This window comes from Harpia harpyja, chromosome 15 (assembly GCF_026419915.1).
Source record: "Harpia harpyja isolate bHarHar1 chromosome 15, bHarHar1 primary haplotype, whole genome shotgun sequence".
Lineage (NCBI taxonomy): Eukaryota > Metazoa > Chordata > Aves > Accipitriformes > Accipitridae > Harpia > Harpia harpyja.
In genome coordinates, this window is record NC_068954.1 from 4,085,752 (window position 1) to 4,105,369 (window position 19,618).

Below are 19,618 nucleotides of genomic sequence, written 5' to 3' on the forward strand. Positions count from 1 at the left end.
GATGAGAGCCAGGTCCTCTAGCAAAAACACACACCAAGGCAATTCCTCACAGGTATAAGGATCAAACACAAGTCTTCCAGAGCAAGTTTATTAAAATTTCTTGAGACACGTAGACTATGAAATATGAACCCCCCAGCTGAGCGTTCAGTGTCTCCTGGAGACATTTGTCTTCTAGCATTATTCACATTAATGCTAAGTCTAAAGGGAAAAGAAAATAATTAATATCTGTTTTGAGGGCCAAAGGAAGAACCTGCTTTGCATCCTCGCATTGGGACAGACTTCTGCATGTTGGTGATCTGCTCTCTGAGATAGATGTTGGTGGCTGCAATATAGTTTCAACAGAAAAAACATTTTAGAAAAATGAGAAATATTGGTCTTTTCTGGGTGGTTCAAGAATTGCTTTAGAGTTTCTTCAGGTCGTTAAGTTTGTTTGTGGAGGAGTTTGTTTTCTTTCTGCTGTTGTTCATGTTTTGGTGTGTGCATGTGTGTGTTAAATGCATATTTTCAGCTCAAAATTCCAGAGTTTCCAATGGGATGATACAGCTCTTACATTGCCAGAAGCTCTGCTTAGCCCATCTGAGATGCCCATGGTCACTATTCATACTGCAAAAAAGGAAAGAAACTTTCAGATTTTGTACTTACAACCAGGAAATGACTTGAATAAAAAGCACAGAAAAGATTGAATGAGCACCAAGAGCTGATATTCCTGGATAACTTGTCAGTGCTTAGTAGGATATTCACAGTCCTGCTGCTGCTGAATTTTAATCATAAATTGCCTTTCTATTTTACCTAATAATGAACTGCCCAGTCTCTGTACCTGAAGCTTCCTACTCATCTTGAAATCTCTGGTATGGAGAGGAATTTCTGCTGCTGATGTTTTGTTTTTAACATCTTTGCTATTAATATCGAACAAAGATTAAATAAGACCTTCCAAAAATAAGGCTAGCTGCAGCATCTTACAGCAAAAAGAAACAGAAAATGAAATATTAGAATCAGTGGAGGCAGAGTGTAAATTTGCATGGATATTTGTTTCTGCAGTTTCATATTGGAGTAAAGATACAGGCTGAACTTTAGGATTCCAGTAAGGAATTCAAGAAAAAATACAATTTAATGTTTTGGTTTTGTCTGAAAGGGGAGAATTATGGAACTAGAGAAAACATCTAGCAGAACAACGTAACTTTCAGGTTGTTCTTCTGACTGTGAGACTTTGCAATGTGCAGGATGCAGGTTTCCTATGAACCTGACCCAAATGTCTCAGGTCTCCAGTGTGCACATTGAGACATGTCCTTTGAAGCCAGTATTACTCATCACAAGCAGTTTGAGTTAGCTAATGGGAACAGAGGAAAAAAAAGAGTTCATTTCTAGCTAATTACTTATCTCTGCCAAAGAGATTTGACTGTGATCTTTCCCATGAGGCACTCGAGCTACTTCGTTAATGGCACAGAGAGAACTAGTGAGGAAATCCTCAGGAAATCCTATATCTGAGTGTGCAGAGTCTCTGCTCCCTTGCCGGCTTGCACTAGAGGAGTTTCACATCTAAAGGGCAGACTGGATGTGTGAAAGTGAATAATAAATCCATTCCCCTAAGAAACACTTGGTCTTCATCAAATCCGTAACTCACCACAGTCCGACAGCAAGGGACTCCTTGCGTGCAACGTCCGAAGGACCTCATATTGGGTAGAGGACAGTGGTCGGTGGAACAGGTACCCCCAGCCTGTTTACATTGCACATCATTACTAGGTGCACGCATGAAACCTGCACAAAAAAATCCCCAGAGTCTTGATTTTCCTTCCCAAAGAAGACTAAGAACAAGTTAGGGTTATAGTGTGACAGCAATAGTCTAGCCTGCCTGCAGGCTGCCTCAATCCGTACCATTAAATTCCCCAGTTTTCCAACCAGGAGGGTTCCCAATGGACCCAGCTAGCATCTGTTCCCTGCTAAAGTGTGCCAAACACACTGGCAGTGCTAGCTGGCCTGGGACAAAAGGGACTAAAGCCCATTTTATTTCCATTTCTATTTTAGGTTCTCCATACTCACAATCTTCTCTCTGCATTGCCTTTGGTTTTACCTAAAGGCTCTTACCTAAAGTGCCTTGGAGCACTAAAAAGAGAACAGCAAAGAAAAGGGAAAAGATCTTCATGTCCGAATTCAGTGCCATCAAACACAACAGTTACTAAAAAAAAAAACACAGAAAGAGGTCATGCATTTAACCTGCATTTGTCATTACTCAGTACAAACACTATTTATGACATGTAAGCTGCAATTTGTTAATAAAAAGTGCCATTTATGCAATAGAGTAAATGTTCTAGAATAAATCTACTGAAATACCACTTTTTGAGGAAAGATATATTTGAAAGCACATTGCATAAGATCAAGAAAATGTATTTATGCCTATTCATTTTTAAAGAGCTAGATAAATATTGTGATTTTCTTTCCATCAACTGCAAAGATAGCCTACACGTGCTCCTATATTTGAATCCCATACTCCTGGATGTTATAACTTTAAAAAAAGAAATGTAATTAATTCCCTCCAAATTTCATCCACATCCTATAATATAAGCAAGCTGTTCTTAGATCCCTTTCATAACTTATAAGTAATGTTGCTACATGCACAAAATCATCGGTACTTCCATTTAGATTTTTTTCTATTTTTATTTGAGCAGTCGTACTGGGTCTAGCTGGGATGGAGTTGACTTTCTTCATGGCAGCCCATATGGTGTGGTACTTCATGTTTGTAGCAAGTCGTTCAATGACTAAAATGTCTATTTTATTTAATTATCATATATTTTGTTTCAGATACGTGTAGATAATGACTTAAGCCATTCCAATTTCTCTGGATAATAAACACTCAGAAACTTTAATTATTCAAATAATAGCCATTTTTGTTGCTTACAGGCCAGCAGTAAGTCCTTGAAAATGTCTTTACAGAAAAAGCTAAGCAGCCATCTATCCCTTCTCTCCATAACACCTCTATAATGTGTGCCAGCTGAAAACCTCAAAGGATCTCTCCACCAGCATTTCTTGCTGCAGATTCCAATTAACTTTTGAAAATGACACAAACTACTATAATCACTCAGAATCACCATTATTTATTATAATAATCAGCCAAATGCATCACTGAAATATCAAGCATTGTACATTGCGGTTGTTTATGAGGATTTAATTAAGCCGCAAAATTATACGTCTTGAAATGATTAATTTCTTTTTAGAGAAGAAAAAAATATTACCAAAATGATACGTATTTTTCTCCTTATAGTTGAAACTGAGTGGAAACTATACCTTCAGCTCACCTTAGAGGACTTCAAGAGAGGGGGCACAGTGCCCAGTCTGTCCTACCTGGTTCCTCTCAAGGGATGGCTTCAGAGTGTGACATTTTGCCCCAAAACAACCACCTTTATATCTCCCTGTGGATGCCAGAGCTGTCACAGACCAGCTGGCCAAGGACATGGGCTTCTCACCGCAATTCCCAGCAGCTGAAATGTCGCTTCCCAGCAGCGGATAAGAAATGGTGACTGCTCGTGAGCTCTCTCCCCTTTCTCTGGCACATGAGTTGGCTCTTCCTAAAAGCACCTGACATCACCTCGGTTTGTGTATAACACATTGATCCATCGTGAAAAAAGTATCCTGGGACATATAATGAAAGCTGCTGGTTTGGATCCAGCGGGAACCTAATTCTACAGGGCTGTCCCATGGCCACAGTGCCTGGTACTGACTGCAGAAAGGTCCTCTCTGAAGCCTGGAGGTACCTCCCACAGCACCTAAACAGCTACATTAAGGAAGCTCAGTTTTTGCACAAGACTTTAAAAAAAAAAAAAAAAGCTCCTGATGGGTCTTGTGGGCTGTGGAAAATGTCTTGAGAGCAGAGAGGAGTTGAGCACCCAGCCTAGTTCGAGCAATTTTTTTGCAGCAGCACAATCACACAGAAGAGCACACTTATCTGTGCACCAAGAATATTTTCATTTTCATGCATTTACCACATCTGTATTCTACTCATTGCAGAACAAGTAACTAGTGTTGGAATAATTAAAGTTTCAGGAAGGCATCCACTTCCACGCACCCACTTGCTAGGCGGCCAGAGGAAACAACCTCCACAAAACATGTTTTGGTCAAACAAACTCCAAACAGCCATCCAAAAAACATCCACCTACCCAGGTCACCCGCCTCCCAGAAGAGGGCAATGAAGAGCTAATACAGAAATATCTCTCCAGCAGCCTTCTTCAGCTGAGTACGTAAATTATTCTGACAGCAGGGTTTTGTGGATTTTCTTCTTAATTATACTGATCTCTTCTGATTCCCAGCATTGATATGTTAGTGAATTATGTTTTCTGACAGCCCAACCTCAACACCCTCAGTGTTTGGCAATGTGCTGTGGACTCCTGCAATGGACAAGAAGGCAGTCCTTGCTCTGAAAATCATATTGAACCTAACAGGTAACAGAGGCAGCAGGTCCAGGGAGAAGGAGTGTGGGATTCCCTTTGCCTCGGCAGCTGGAGACAGCCAACGATGAACGCCTGCGGAGGGGGGACACATTTGCTTCCTTTAGAAATCATCAGTCTCTGTGCTGCAGGACCTCAAAATCCTGTTTTCTGGGGTCCAAGTGAAAGGAAAAAAATCCAAATAGGTGCTTTAACTGCCTAGAGACAGCTATTTTACTAAATCCCATTCTTGTATAATTTAATCGATGGAACATGTATATGTGCTTTACAGTGCGCAGGACCATTTGTTTCCATGAGTGGGCATTTTTTCTTTTTAAAAAATTTTCTTAAGCAATCAAATGATGAAATGTAAAGAGGCAGAAATAAACACTATGAATATTAAATCCATAAATGTGTTCAGAGAGGCGCAGAGCTCTGAACTGAGCCTTTGGGGTCTGTTTCACCGCAGTAAATGCAGACAAGCAGAAGACAGACAACTAGTCAAGTCCTGAAAAGGACCTTAAAATACGGTAAAACGACTCTTTTCTCCTGTTTCCCACTTTATGCCTGTGTCAGCTGCCCAAAGTGGTACAAAACAGATCAAAGCTCAAATATGAATCAAGACTGGGATAAGACCTTCAACTAATGAATTATATCTGTTGTTATACTTGATGGTAAACTTACTTTAAATTTCTTAATTATAGTAATTAAATTAACTGTAATTTTAATTACAGTATACTACTATTGACTATTCTACTACTAGAAATTGTTTTGGCTACTCAAGCTCACAAAGATACGTTTGTTGGCAATTAAACATGTGTAATAAAAGAATTAATATTGCATGTCAATTAATATTGTGTGCTGAAAGCATTTTGACAGCTGTATGTCTTATTCAGTTTCCTTTCTCTGCCATACTGCAAAACCCCCTGTGTGGAGCCCTAAAAACCATATTCTTTTATACAGAGAGCACGTGCAGGCACATGCGCACACATGCACGTGTGCATGTATACATTCCTAATATATAAATGTTGTAAGAGAAATAAAAGCTGAATTTTCTAAACCGCTTTATATTTTATCGTAGCTGAAGAACATGCAAATAGAAAAGAATAAACCAGATATTCTAATACGTGATTTACTCAGGAATAGTCAGGATATTAATTAAGTAATTGTTTTAAAGTTACACGTACTCTATAATGATGGCATTTCTCACTCTCACGTTTCTCTACAGTCCTCCTAGCAAATCCATGCTAATTAACTATATATATATATATAATGTTGTTAATATGAATATGTGGAAGGACTCTTCTAAAGCCCAGCTGGCTTTTTATCACCCAGCATGCCACAGACTCCTGTCCTCTGTGAATATCCAGGTCTCAATTCTTTTGCTCCCACTTAGCCAAGTGCCACCCGAGATGGCCCTAGATCCCAGCTGGCTCCCCAGCTGCTCCAGCAAGGCTTGGTCTCCTCTCTCCTGACCTTCTCCACCAGCTCCAGGTGGAGGTCTTGGACAGTCCAGAGCACCACAAATTGCTCTAAATGCTGGTGTGAAGGCAACTGGGTTAAACCCTGTGTGTCTATATATCGCCTCCGTCATGCCGCAGCTTACCTCTGACGGTGGGATGTCCTCAGCCTCCTTGAAGCCATAGGATCCTTCACCTTCTCTTCACCATCCTCTTCCTCCAGTGTCCTCTGCGCAAATGACGGGAAGGGATGACAGACCTTTGGTACGATTGCCCAACCTTTGTCCTCACGGCACGTCCACAATTTGCAAAAAAAAGGCATGACATCCAGCCACGGAACAATCCCGCTGTCCATTCGGTGGCCTTGGCCAGCCCCGTGGAAACCTGCCCAGACCTGACTTGGCCAAATCCTGCCTGGAAATCATCACAGCTGCTGCTGCCCGGTGTTGGGTGCCGTGGTGCCGAGGGAGCTGCTCCCTGCTGCCTCCGGGCACGGCAGCGGGGTTGCAACCTCTCCCACCCGCAGAGACCCTCGAGCTCAGAGAAGACACAAGCAAACCGAGGACTTGCCAGCTGCTTCCAACGCCCTTGAAATATGAGGACAAATGTGCTGCTCGGGGAACCGGAGAGCAGAAATTCAGCTTAATGTCTACAGGACAGCAGTAATATTTGTCTGTGCTTTACCGACTGTATTGCAAAGTCAGGCTTTATGCCACACGGACAGTTTACCCAGCTGGGACCAAAATATAGATTTAGATAACCTGAAGGTGGACATCTGATCTGCCTTTCCATTCAGGGCACTCAAGCAACTATAAAGCTGATAGCTGGTCTTGAGAAAGATATTCCCAGCATTGAGGGGTTTTAAAATCATCCACATGGAGTCCCGCAGAGAGAAACAGCCTGTTCCAGTCCCCTTCCTCACCAAAGTGTGGCATCCCTCCTGGGCAGCAAGGTTTATTCTCCTCCTGGTTACATCGTCCAGAAGGTCTATGAAGCACCGCAGCAATCACCAGGGGAAGTCGGCAAGACCGGCAGTGACACCCATTCTATTACACATTTATTTTCATTACAGTGGGACATCATCTCACAGACACAGTTGTTGTAAAGGGAAAATTCAGGACCCCAAGACATCATAGAAGTTTTAGGTTCCTCCTCTTCCTTTTGTCCAAGGTGATTTAAAGCATTTCTACACATATGGCCCAATTTAAGAGCAGCGATGGCTCATGCCCATTTGCTGGATTATATGGAATAAACTGACAATAAAGATGTCCTGACAGAGGTTGGAGTTATCCATACTGTTTAGACTTAGAGCAGAAGTGCTTCAGAAATAGGAATTACTGCTTCTGTGTCCCAGAAAGGACTTAGGCTGAGTAACAGCAAACGTGCTCATGGCTCAGAAACTGTAAAATCTTGACGACCTTTGAAGTCAATACTTAGTGTTTGAATACCTGTATGTATACTGATCCATGTATAATATGTATATGCAAATATACATGCGCATGTATATAGAGAGAATGTGTGACTTCTGACTGCTGTTCAAAAATGGAAGGATTAGAAATTAAATTTCTTCTTAGTAGACTGCTTATCTTTTATAGATAATTTGAGAAATATATATGAGGCTGGCAGGTGTGCTGGTTATCCTGCCAGAGGCTTGGCAGCCTGAGAAAGATTGAGTAAATGTTGGTGTCAGGAAGGACGCTGAAACAACAGGAAAAAAAACCAAGAGTAATCCAGAGAGGAAGTAGCAGAAATGAAAATGTGATCTATTATAAAATCTTATATGAAAGATTGTATTCATATTATAATTTCATACCTCATAATGTCATTATGGCCTAAACTATTAACTTTGTAATTAATACTCTGAAAAGTAAGCAATGCTTATGCTTTTACTGAGGTGGAGAAAAGACAACCAGAAGGTTAGATGTAAAGGACAAAATGTTATGAAGGGAAACAATGACCATGCTACAGCTGCAAATTAGACAACGAAGCTGCGTATCAAAGGCAGAATAAGGAGCCTGGAGGACCACAGGGAGCAGTCATTGCATGTTCACAGGTATTTTATGTAACCCTGTGGCCTAACGTATCTTGCACAAACTTGGATGGTCTAAGATGGGTTGCACAAAGCTCGGGGACTTTGCAGTGAAAGCGGTCTCAAAGCAGACCCTCCTTTCTCATTGGAAGACACCGAAGTACAGAACAAATTTGGCTGGAAAAGGCTTTTTTCATTGGTCCTTGACTGCACTGCCAGCATCCCCAAACCTTGATATAAAGAGGCGTGTTTGGGTCTGGGGCACCCACTGGAGAAGAGAGACGGACAGGAGTGGTGATCCTCCACCTCCTCCACTGGTAACTCTCTGCCTGGTTCTGGATAGGCACCCTCACCTCTTCACCTTTATACATGTCTTTTCCTTTCATTAATCTCAAGTCTAACGAGTATTCTGCTTTCATATCACTCCAGTGAGTGCATCTGCTCTGTGCGTGTTCTGCAGAACTATGGGTTGGTTGGGCTTGCAGGAGGAAATTGTATTTGCTGACCTCCAAGAGGAGTGAACAGAGACTCAGAAACCTTCACTCGAGGCATCAGAGACAGAGGGCTTGTCGGTTAAGAAATGTCTAGCTTCCTGCAGAACAGGCATCTAGCCAGCACAGCAGTTCAGAGTTGAATTTTGAGCTACACGTCTTGCCTGAATTCCAGTAACTTTTTGAGTGAGCTGTCACCTTAATTGATGTTCAAGAGATACAGATGTCTTTTTTAGACTTTCTTAAGGATGATGGTTGGCTTGGTCTCTGAACACTTTGTGAACTGCGGTAGGTTGAAGGTGAATAATTCATGGGTCTCTGCTGCCACCAGAGTAAGCTGCGTGGTGTTGTACGGGTCTGGAAAATCATTTTTCAATGCAATAAGACCAATATTAAAAAAAACCAAACCAACCACCAAAACACCATAGAATCTGAGAATAATTTGGATTGGGAGTCCAGGAGCTTCTAGTCTGAACCCATGCTCAAAGCAGGGGTAGTTAAGTCATGTTGCTTAGAGGTACATTTGTTGAAATTTTTAGTATCTCCAAGGATGCAGTTTTCACTCTGCTCTCTGTTCAAGTCCATTGTATTTTATAAGATTTTGAGTTTGGTTGGTCAGGGCATGTTTCAAGCGGTTCCTCATCTCCCAGTCAGGAGGGGATGCTCCATTCAATGTCTTTCGGTCTTGTGGTCTCTGCTCATTACAGGTAAGGAATTGGCATTCCATCTGTGGCCATGAGGATCCTTTACCAGCTCCTGGTTGTCCTCTTCATGATGCTCCAAGGGGCTGCAGGTAAGGTGTGAGGGGAGTAGAGAGAGGAGTTGGAGGAGATAAAGAGAGTGCATCCACTTTTGCTCACTTTCATGGTAAATGACTGTTCTCTTCCCACTGTGCAGGTCAGCCCTTCACTTATAAGCCATTCGATCCTTGTGTAATGCAAAATGGACGCTGCTTCCCAGGGATATGTCGTCGACCCTATTACTGGATTGGAACATGTCTGAATGGATATTCTTGCTGCAGAAAGTACGTAGAAGTGCAGGGATCACTGTGGCAATGACTGATATCTTCCTTATCTTTCCTCCAGAGCAACATCTAAGGGGCACAGCTCCTGACACCATCCTGTCTCACTTCTCCAATGCCAAACCTGCTGGCAGAGAGGGTCCTCAGGGACCATTCGCGTCCCATGGCGGCCTCTGCTCTGGTGCCATAAAATAAAGGGAATGTCACTGCAGAAAACCTACTGGTGGGTAACCTGAGACTCTCTCTTCTTCACCATGCAGGGGGTGGAGTAGCTGAAGACTCCCTGGATTCTTCTTGGAAATCCTTTCTGCTTCTACCGAATGGCCTTGGCCTCTGAATCACCTTGATCCCATCGCTCCTGGTGGCAACAGTTCCTGCTGCAACAAAAAGCTCTCAAAATCTTCCTTTGCAGTGAAGCAAATACCAGTGTCTGCAAAAACCCCATAAATATCAACTAGGCAACACTGTGGAAATTATTTCTTTCCCCCCCTTTTAATAAAATCAGTTACAATGGCATTCATATGGTTGAACCTTGAGTGTTTTTTGTAGGGAAGGAGGGATATTTCATACAACTGCTCACACCACAGGCAGTAACGCACAGGTGGGCTGGTGGCCTTTACAGCTAGACATTTCTCCACTTGCACCCCACTGCACCCCCAGGGAAAAGGGAGGTCATTTCATCCCCCGCTTCCCAATGGCCATACTCCTGGGACACTCCTGCAGTGACCATGGCATCTTTGTCAGGGATGAAACCTAGCTTCTCTCTGTGATGATTTCATGGGTGCTTCTGTCCAGCAGGTACACATTCTGGTAGTTTCCAGGCTGCTTTTTGAAGGTATTACAGTATTTTTGACTGAGATGTCAGAGACAGAATCCATGCTTTCTGTCTCTTTTTCCCTGCCATCATGGCCTAGCAGTGTAGAAAATGTCAGGATATCTCCAGGTGCTTCCTTGAGAGGGCTTGCAGGCATCTGAGAAATTTCACTTCTGAGGGGACATCATGCAAAGGAAAACCAGGAACATTTTAGATAACATCAGACCCTTGATAGTGACACAACCCCCAAAAAATGTACAAAGAAGGAAAGAGAAAGAGACTAGCAAACACGTTTCCAAAAGTTATGGATGTGCAACATAGCGATTTGGCCGTTATATTCTCAGAAGCAGTTGCTGAATGTGCACAGAACAGTGCCCAGTCAAATACATTACCAAACTGAGGTGGGTTTGACTCCTAATAGCTTGCTGAGTGGGTTTGGAGAGGTGCCCATGTATGTAAAAAACCCTCTGAAGGGGAAATGCTGTCTTTGTTAGAGACACAGCTCCCATTTATATTGTTCTGCAGAATGAGTGCTTACGGCTCTTCAGCTTGCAGGAGACGCTGTAGCACAGTATCTCCTGATGCAACGTTTCTGGGTTTCTTGTATCCTTATTGTTACTTTTGCCTTTATTCTAGCACTCTTATTGTAAATGTTTGTACTTTGGTTAAAAATCTTTAGAACAATTTGTCTCCATTAACTATAAAGGAAGAGCAGTGAAAATAGCTTGGACTTTGGTGTTTGCCTTTAGGACATCTAAAGTTTGGTAAGATCACTCCTGCCATTTGTCTCTAGAAAATATGATTCAGTTCACAGAGATTCTTTGGCTTTTAGAAACTTTAGGCTACATGGCCTGTGTCAAGGAGCTTTGAACACACACTGCATGCCTGCCAGTCACAGTGTGCTCCTTACACCAAGAGGCTGGACTCTGCACTGGTAGCCTGATAACTTCAATTAGCTGTCAAATCAAAAATAAGTTGGATGGCAGATTTGTTCCTACAGATGTTAATCTCATCATTTCTCCCTGGTTACTCAAGAAAACCACATAATCATTGAAGTCTTGAGCTTGATTAAATATTTTTTGTGTACTGTTTGAAGTTTATGACTGTGTATCCCTTCATTATTGATTCAGATGATCTATATTTGGGTCAAAACTTTATCTGTTAACTATAATGCAGTACATCTCTTGCAAATTCACTTAGGACTATAGAACAACAGCTAAATACTGTTTGTCCTCCTTTGGGTGGATTTACTTTGGCACCACAACTGCTTCTAACAGCTTTTGCAGCTAATCTAGAGTAGTCTGAATTGCTATACTATACATTCCACAGTGGCATCAAAATACCTTGATCTCACGTGCATCGGTTATGCCGTATGGCTAGAATTTGGTTCAGTGCACATGAAGGAGGCTAGGGGACGATGTTGCCATATGACTAAGGAGAAGTCTGTGGTTATCTAGGCCACCAGCCATCACTGTTGTTCAACCTAACTCCTCTTTGGAGCACACTAAACCACCTGCTTTTTGGGCAAGCTGCTAGGGCTCAGCCTTTTGTTGGTCCCAATGTTCTAGCTGTGCCTGCATACAATGACTTCCAGATGCCTGGAACCTTCATTGCCATGAACAAGCCGTCCTCTGGAGGCAAGGGATGGAACAGCACACAGGTATTTTGTGTAGCAGCATTTCAAACAGCGGTGACACTACTGAATGACCTCCCTAACATTTGCTGCTTTTTTTCACCAGAAAACTGTTAGGAGCAGAGTTTGAGATTCTCCCTTTTCCTCCTAATTGTCTCACCTGTTGTGCTAGATACAGACTCCTAAGATGGAGGTAAGATCCTCCTTCCCCTCTGGGAAGTGGTCTTGGCACAATTACCCAAACATCTTGATTTGAAAAGGGTGAAAGCCATTTCTCCTTAAGACACTCTGCAGCCTCACTGTGAAGACACTTCCCTTAATAGTGTATCCCACCTGCATCAGGCAGAGCAGCACTTCAGGGTCCATCTATCAGTTCTTGTGCCAGGGCTCTAAGCAATACATTATTACATAAAATGCTGACCCCATCATAATATTTCTCCTCCTACAAAGAGGACTGGGTGATCTGGACCTCAAATGGGTGGGGGAGTGTGGCATCATTGGTGAACTCCAACTTGAAGAAGTTGGAGTGGAGACTTGGTGTGCAGATGGAGAGAAACATAACTGGATCATCTTCTGAACTTTGATGAAATAGGAAAACAAAAGAAACACGTTATTTAAGCAGAAGGAAACTCTCCATGAAGAATCCCTTTCCCTCTTCACTGAAAATAGTGAGAAAATAGATGGTGTTTTGGGTAGAGAGGATTACTTACCTAATGTCAAGAGCCAAATGATTGTGAGGTGCTGCCCAGCTTAGCTGGGCTGAATCCCATGCACTTTCCTACCCACGTACCCTGGGTGAAGGAAGGTGTAGTTGGTGCTACCGTGATCCTGGTGTAAGTCAGGTCTACCAGCAAAAGGCACTGGAGAAAATTGCTGAGATTGTGAAGGGCAAAACACTGACAAGTCCCTCCTGATGGACGGAACCGGCTGACTGTCTCCTGCTCATAAGAACAGGAGCTGCAGGTGCAGATGGAAAGATTATCCACCCTAAGAGCCACAAACCAAAATCTTGATAAGGCCTGCCTCACCACTATCAGCTTTGGACAACCAAAGGTGCTTCATCCCTCCTCTGCTTCTCCCTTCCCCATGTCGAGGCAGAAGTATTTTGATGGTAACGATGGGAGTGACCATGTAGAATTTATAATTAACAGTGTCAAGAACACTCAGTGTTAAAGCCAAGTCCTTGACACTACTTGCACATGGGACCTTGGACATGTTAAAAATTAACGATGCATCTTTGTTTCCCTGAGGAATCAGGTTGAGTAACAGTAACAGTCAGTAGGCAAGCTAACCACAAACTCTTGGCAAGTTGTGAAGTAACTGTAACTTTTGCAATTTTATTCCATGCATTTTCTGCTTTATGGCCAGAAGTTCATAGCCACACCAGAAAGTCAACTATCATTTTGCAGTTTACTTATAAAAATATGTAGAAAATAAAAAGCTATCTCAATTATCAGGGTATGCATTTAAGGGAAATCATTTGTAGGCATGTTTTCACATGCATATATACCTATGTGTATCTGTGCATGTATGCACATGTGTACATTTCTGTATACTTAAGAAATTGATGTCGAAGTATTGAAAAAATCACATCACTAGTAATTAAACTGAGGAATCAATAAGCAATTAAAATATTTCAGTTTAGTTTTGATACTAAATGATCTGTAATACATGGTGTTATTTGCAGAGATCTTGGTCAATTAGGAACACTAATTGTTCGAAATAACAAATGTATCATAACTGATTATGATGTACTTCAGGTGTCATACTAAAATATTGCATGAACAATGCTTGTTGACTGAAGTGAGGTGCAAAGTAAAATATGATCTGAAAAAGTATTTAGTAATGGTGTCTTTGGATAGTCATTAGGTACGTCAGCAAATGACTTGGTGCAATGGAAGACCAGCAGATAGGAAAGGATCACTAGACCTTAGAGATTTTGCTGAGGCTCCTCAGATCTTCATTATATTGATTTATGAATTCAGTTTGACTTGGATTTTGCTATTGAATAAACCACAAAACAATGTAAGTTGTAGTGAGTGTTTGGAGACCGTCTGGTCCATCCATCTCTCCAGACAGAGCCAGTTTCAAAGATAGACCAGGTTGCTTAGAGCTTTTTCCAGTTGAGCTTGAATATCTATATGGGGATCGAGATTCTATAAATTTTCTGGGCCCCCATTCCAGTGTTTGATGACCCTCATTGTGAGAGGGGTATTTTCCTTATATCTAATTGGAATTTCTCTCATGGTAATTTGTGTCTGTTACCTCTCACCCTTCCACTGTGCACCTCAGAGAAGAGCGTGGCTCCATCTTCTCTATAGCTACCATTAGGTAGTTAGGAACAGCAATTAGATGATAGATGACGCTTAGCCATGTTTTCTCCAAGCTGAACAAAGACGGGTCCTTCAGCCTCTCCTCAAATTGCTCATCCCCCAGTCCAAACTCTCTGGGTTTCCAAAAGAAAAAAAATGTTACATACGCTCTACAGGACCTTGATGTGGTGTAGCCCACAAATTGGTTCATGCCCCACTAGGCACTGGAGTACCTTCAGAGTACCTCTGGTTCTTCTGATTCACTTTCCTCCTAAGGAATCTAGCTTGCACACATGAAAACCCCTCTGCAAACCGAACCAACATGAAGTCACAGAGGACCGTCAGGGGGTTACTTCAAAACTGCACCAATAAAATTGTAAACTTCACTGTGGGTACTGCTCTAGAAATGTCAGTATTCACCCGTGGACAAAAAGGCAAGGCAAATGTTAGGAATTGAGGGTAAAAAAGGAGCTGAAAACAAGAGAATAAATATGATCAGGCACTATCCAAGATGTTTTTTGGACATTACATGCAATTCTAGCCAGCTCATTCCCAAAAGGGTGTAATAGATAATAAATAAGATAAATGTACAACAGGAATGATCCACTGAAATAGCTGGATCCATCTGAAGACTTGTCTGATAGATGTGGTTGATAGAATCCCTCTTTTCATTGTGGGAAAATAGACAGACAAGGGACAGTGTAAGAAAAGACCACAGCATCAGTAGTGATGTAGAGAGGTGAAAATGGAATATTTATTTACTACTTGCCATGACAGAAAAAGCAGAGATGATCAGCTGGCAGACTGAGAGCAGAGAAGCAAAAAATGAATGCTCACCTAAGGCATAATATGTTTGTGGAATTATCAGCTGAAGGTCCTGTGGAGGCCAGAAGTACAAGATCAGCCAGAGTCATGGACAAATGCTCAATCAGGAGCTCTGTAGCCTGAGGGTCCAGAGACAGACTCTGGCACTGGATTTCCCTAAACTAATGTATTTTCCATCAGCTGGAAGGGTGTACAGAGACATAACTACGATGCACTCACCCTTTTTCAGTGCATTTTATGCTCTTTACTTAGGCATACTTAGTGGCCACTGACCACTAAGCCAATGGACATTTGGTTTAGTTTCATATGTCCATTCCGTGTTCTTATATTCTGTATTTATGGAACAGAAGATGAACTAACTGGGAGTGCAGAGAAGCACACTGATGTCTTGTATTGTAATGGATTATGTTGCTCCTAAGCAGGAACAGTTCAACGTATGTCCCAAGATGTTTGACACATACCACGGTGGCTTAACGTATCTTACACAAACTGGAGTGTCATAAGAGATATTGCATGAATAACCTGGGATTTTCCAAAAGAAAAGTTTCAACGGGTTCAGAAAGAAACCCTGCTTTTTCACTGGGAAATGAAAAGCATCCTGATTCTGGTTGGATTAGAAGTCACCAAAAAAAAGGGTAATTTTTTGATTGGCTCAATGTGTACTGGCTGAGAAGAGAAAGCAGTTGTCACTCCCCTTAGGAAACACGTTATAAAAGAAGTTATCAGCCTCACAGCCAAAGCTGTCTGGAGGGAAGGGACCAAGAGCAGGTCTTGTTTGGCTGCTGGGCTCACCTGATACCTGGTAACTTCTCAGTTCTTTTCAGTCTTTCTTTCAATGTCTGCTGTTGTCTTTTCCTCAAAGAACCCACCCCAAAACCAAAACCCCAAATCTCTGCATTATTAACCTAAATTTGTAGGTTACTAAAAAAGGTTAGTCTAAGTTTTTCAGAAATTGCACAGGTTGAATAAGTAGTCAAATGTGTGCTAATAGCTAGAATATTTTGATAAAAATACTGCTTACTAACTCCTAGGGAAAAAATCTGTCTGGGTCAGATTACTTTAGAGAGGTCTGTGGTCCAGAGAAATTGGTGGTCTCTACAGTGGAAACCAATATATATTTTTTATCTATGTCTCTATTTTAAGAACTTTATTTCATTTTCAGTATTGTTAACTTTGCTTACTTGTTTTTCCTGATATTTTCAAACATATAGAAATTTGTGTAAACTTCTAATACTAATTTCAAAGCTGGTTTGGGCCACTGTCTACCATTCTGTTTGCAGAAATAGGACATTTTGGCACAATCTCATTTCCCTTCCTTGCTTAAGAGAACATAATTTGTGACAGATCAGAAGATTTTCTAATGCCAAGATATATGACATTAACTACCTCTTCTTTACCCATAAGCCCCCTTCTAGGCTATCTTATCCTATTTTGCTGATATTAGTTCAATTATTAACTCTTTCAATGAAGGCATTACATGTTTGTTTTTCAAATCCCTTTTGTCAAATGGGAACTGATTTGGTTGTACACTTCCATTCTAGAACTGCTGCCTGTAGGCTAAGACTGAAGATTTTGAGCAAGTTGATTTTAGCTGTTATTTCTTGATAAATCTTAACATTGCAAAATGAACATTTTTTTTCTGAAGTTTCTAAGTTTGACTGTACAATCACCTCATTTTGCTTAGTAATGTTTATTTATTAGATAAAACATTTAACTAAAAATAAAGTCATGATTGCATTTTGGCTAAGGACTATTTGCAAAATGTGAAAGAAATCCAAGTAATCAAGCTATTAAAATAACTTAAGGATCGCATACCCTGAAAGCGTGTTGCCCCATTTATATTTACTTTTTCCCAGAAATGCTCACACAGCAGGTATGATGTCATATGGGTCTTACTGGTTATTTTTGAAAGTTTGAAGAAAAAGGCAATATAAATGCCATTTTGATTAACACAGTATTTGTACAGTTGAGAAGACTGTAGATCCCAGGGACTGTCTGTCATGTACCTTTCTTGATCCTTTTCCCTACAGTGACACAGCAAATCCGTAGTCATGAAGATCCTTTACCTGCTCTTTTCTCTCGTCTTCTTGGCACTCCAGGTTTCTCCAGGTAGGATGGAAAAGAGATGCTAGAAGGGGATTTTTGTGCACCTAAAGTAAACTTCCCAGCACATCTTAGCCACTACTGGTTAAAATTGCTAGAAACCGAGTGGGAGTTAGTCAAATAGCCAAGTGCCTGTGCCCCCCTATGAAAACTCTTTCAAAGGTGGAGAAATGATGACTACTGAAGAAAAGTGATTTCTCACTTCTGGTGTCTTCCTAAAAAGATTGTGCTAAACGCTCTGGTGCTAGACACCTGAGATGGTGTCTGTGGTGGCCATGATCTTTGGATAACAGCACACTCAGCAGTGCATATGCAGATGAAAATAAAGCCTGGTGAACTGTTTTCGGATAGGAGCCAGTATTAAAGCCTCTGGACCTGTGACCCTTTTCCATAAGGTAATGGATAATGAGTCACGAGGTCTGTATCATTCTCCACCTGGATTTAAGGCCATCCATTTAGATGCACTGTGAGCTAAGGATCCCACCTCTGCAAGGTGTAGACCTGCTTTGTAATCTCACCTCTTACGTGGCCTTTCAACATGGCCAAATCTGGGCAACAGTCCTTAAGGCAAGTTGGTGGTGAAGGAAGCTCAATGAATGGGAAACCCTGCTGGCATTACGACTTGCATTGCCCTGCCCTGCAGAACGAGAAGGAAGGAAATATTTTGTTATTGTTGCAGGTTTGTCTTCACCCCGGCGGGACATGTTTTTTTGTAAAGGAGGATCCTGTCACTTTGGAAGATGTCCCATCCATCTAGTTAAAGTTGGAAGTTGCCTTGGTTTCCGCTCCTGCTGCAAATGGTGGGTTTGACATTCACCAAGGCTTATCTGCAGTATGAGAAGCCAAATCTATTTTGCCTGTGTCCTTAAACCTAAGGTGCTATTGAATGATCAGATTGGATATAAGGAAAAAAATCTATTATGCCATGGGGACAGTCAAGTTTTGAAGTAGGTTGAGCTCCACGGTGCTCTTTCTCCTGAGATGTGCACCATGATCTGCCCCAGCAAGGATAAAGTACAGTCAGAGAGGCCAGCCTTGTGCTGTCCCACCCCTGTTTGACGCCTTTACAGCTCCTACACCAGAGCAAAATATCGGGGTTTCGTATTTACAGAACTGGGCTGCCATGCTGTATAAGGAACAGAGGGGAATTCAGTTACGCTGCAGGGTGAGCACAGATCTCTGAGTGCCAGCAACTGCGTGCAAAAAGTGCAACGGTGTTGTAAAAAGAAATTATCATATGAAAGGTAGCCTTCTGTTTTCACTCAGGAATGAATGTATTCACCCCAATATCAAGGGATATCCATTTAATTCCCTGCTTTTCCTGAAGCAATAGGAAAACACTCTTCTTACTCACAGGTATGAGTGCACAGGGCTGTCCCAGCATGAATACACATGATATTAGGTATTTTGGAAAGTATTTATAACCAGGAGGAAAATATGCATGGACTAAGAGTAAGTAGGGGGGGAATACAAGTGGAAAGAGAATCTGAATCTTTTTTTTTTCTTTGTGCAGGCCATGGAATGTATAAAAACTTCATGGATTGTGCATTCAAGAGTGATGAAAATTTCTTCTAAACCTAGGAATTTGCTTTGAAACCCCTTATTGCTAAAACCACCGGATCCTGCTACAAAGTCTCACGCACCTTTCATTTTTAATCCAAAAAGCTTTATGATGTAGAGTAAATACAAATGTATTCTGCATTGCTTTCCTCCCTTTTGAATAAATTGTTGTTGTTTAGCATTCACATCACTGAAACATGGGTGTCTCTTGCATGGACTGAGGGCCATGAACCTACCTGGGTTTTGACACGCAAATCCCAGAGGGCAACAATTTACAGTGCCAACCGCTCCTTAATTTGAGTTTTTCTGAGACATAGAGCTGCCCAGGGCTGGACAGACATGGACTGAAGACCTTACCCTCCAGTACCAAGAGACAGGCTGGCTGGAAGAACTCAGCTTCCCTTTGCAAGAATGTGTTCAAATGCTCAAATCCTTTTTTTCTTACTATGTAGAAATCTTTTCTTGGGGAAAGAGAAATAGAAATAGCTTAACACCCAGACACCCACCATCCACTAAAATTATGTGTCATATGTTGTTATGTGAGACTCAATGTTCTGGCTTCTGGAAGATGCCCGTGAGCATCCCAGGAAAGATGTAGGCCTATTTTCTTTTTTTAAAATAATGCAATAGTTTATGCTGGTTCTTTTCTTTCCAGAAGTTATTTGCCCTGTAATTTCACAGCAATGGATATAAGTTTTGCTTTTTTTTCCCACCTGTCCCTCTGAGAGGATGCATAAAAGATAATAGATGGAGAACATTTTATACTGGTCTCTCTTCGTTAGCTCTTCTCCCACTCCCTTCACCATATGGCACACTCCCTTCACTTCTCTCTTGGGATACACACATTTCTGAAATGTTGTTCAGGAGGGGATTTTGTTTGCCTGCCAAAATTGCAGCATTTATATGTCCTATGACTATTTCTCTGCACTTCTTAGCAGAGAACAAACTTATCCTC

The 19,618-nt window shown here is 41.6% G+C and overlaps 1 protein-coding gene and 2 long non-coding RNA genes across 3 annotated transcripts; 2 read left to right on the forward strand and 1 right to left on the reverse strand.

The window, feature by feature from the left end:
- Positions 1-72: 72 nt before the first annotated feature.
- On the reverse strand, positions 73-6,129 carry LOC128152146 (uncharacterized). Its single transcript, XR_008238544.1, has 4 exons — positions 6,022-6,129; positions 2,083-2,173; positions 1,622-1,755; positions 73-603 (listed from the first exon to the last, which is right to left on the reverse strand). It is a non-coding gene; the product is annotated as an uncharacterized LOC128152146 (long non-coding RNA).
- A 2,067-nt stretch (positions 6,130-8,196) lies between these two features.
- On the forward strand, positions 8,197-9,420 carry LOC128151988 (uncharacterized). The gene is made up of 3 exons (XR_008238509.1): positions 8,197-8,221; positions 9,103-9,193; positions 9,313-9,420. It is a non-coding gene; the product is annotated as an uncharacterized LOC128151988 (long non-coding RNA).
- Positions 9,421-15,713: 6,293 nt separating this feature from the next.
- LOC128151974 (gallinacin-2-like) lies at positions 15,714-18,848 on the forward strand. Its single transcript, XM_052809865.1, is given in 4 exon segments — positions 15,714-15,802; positions 17,031-17,109; positions 17,783-17,907; positions 18,617-18,848. Coding segments are annotated over 3 exon segments (348 nt in total). The 5' UTR covers positions 15,714-15,802; positions 17,031-17,051; the 3' UTR covers positions 18,782-18,848.
- Positions 18,849-19,618: the final 770 nt, after the last annotated feature.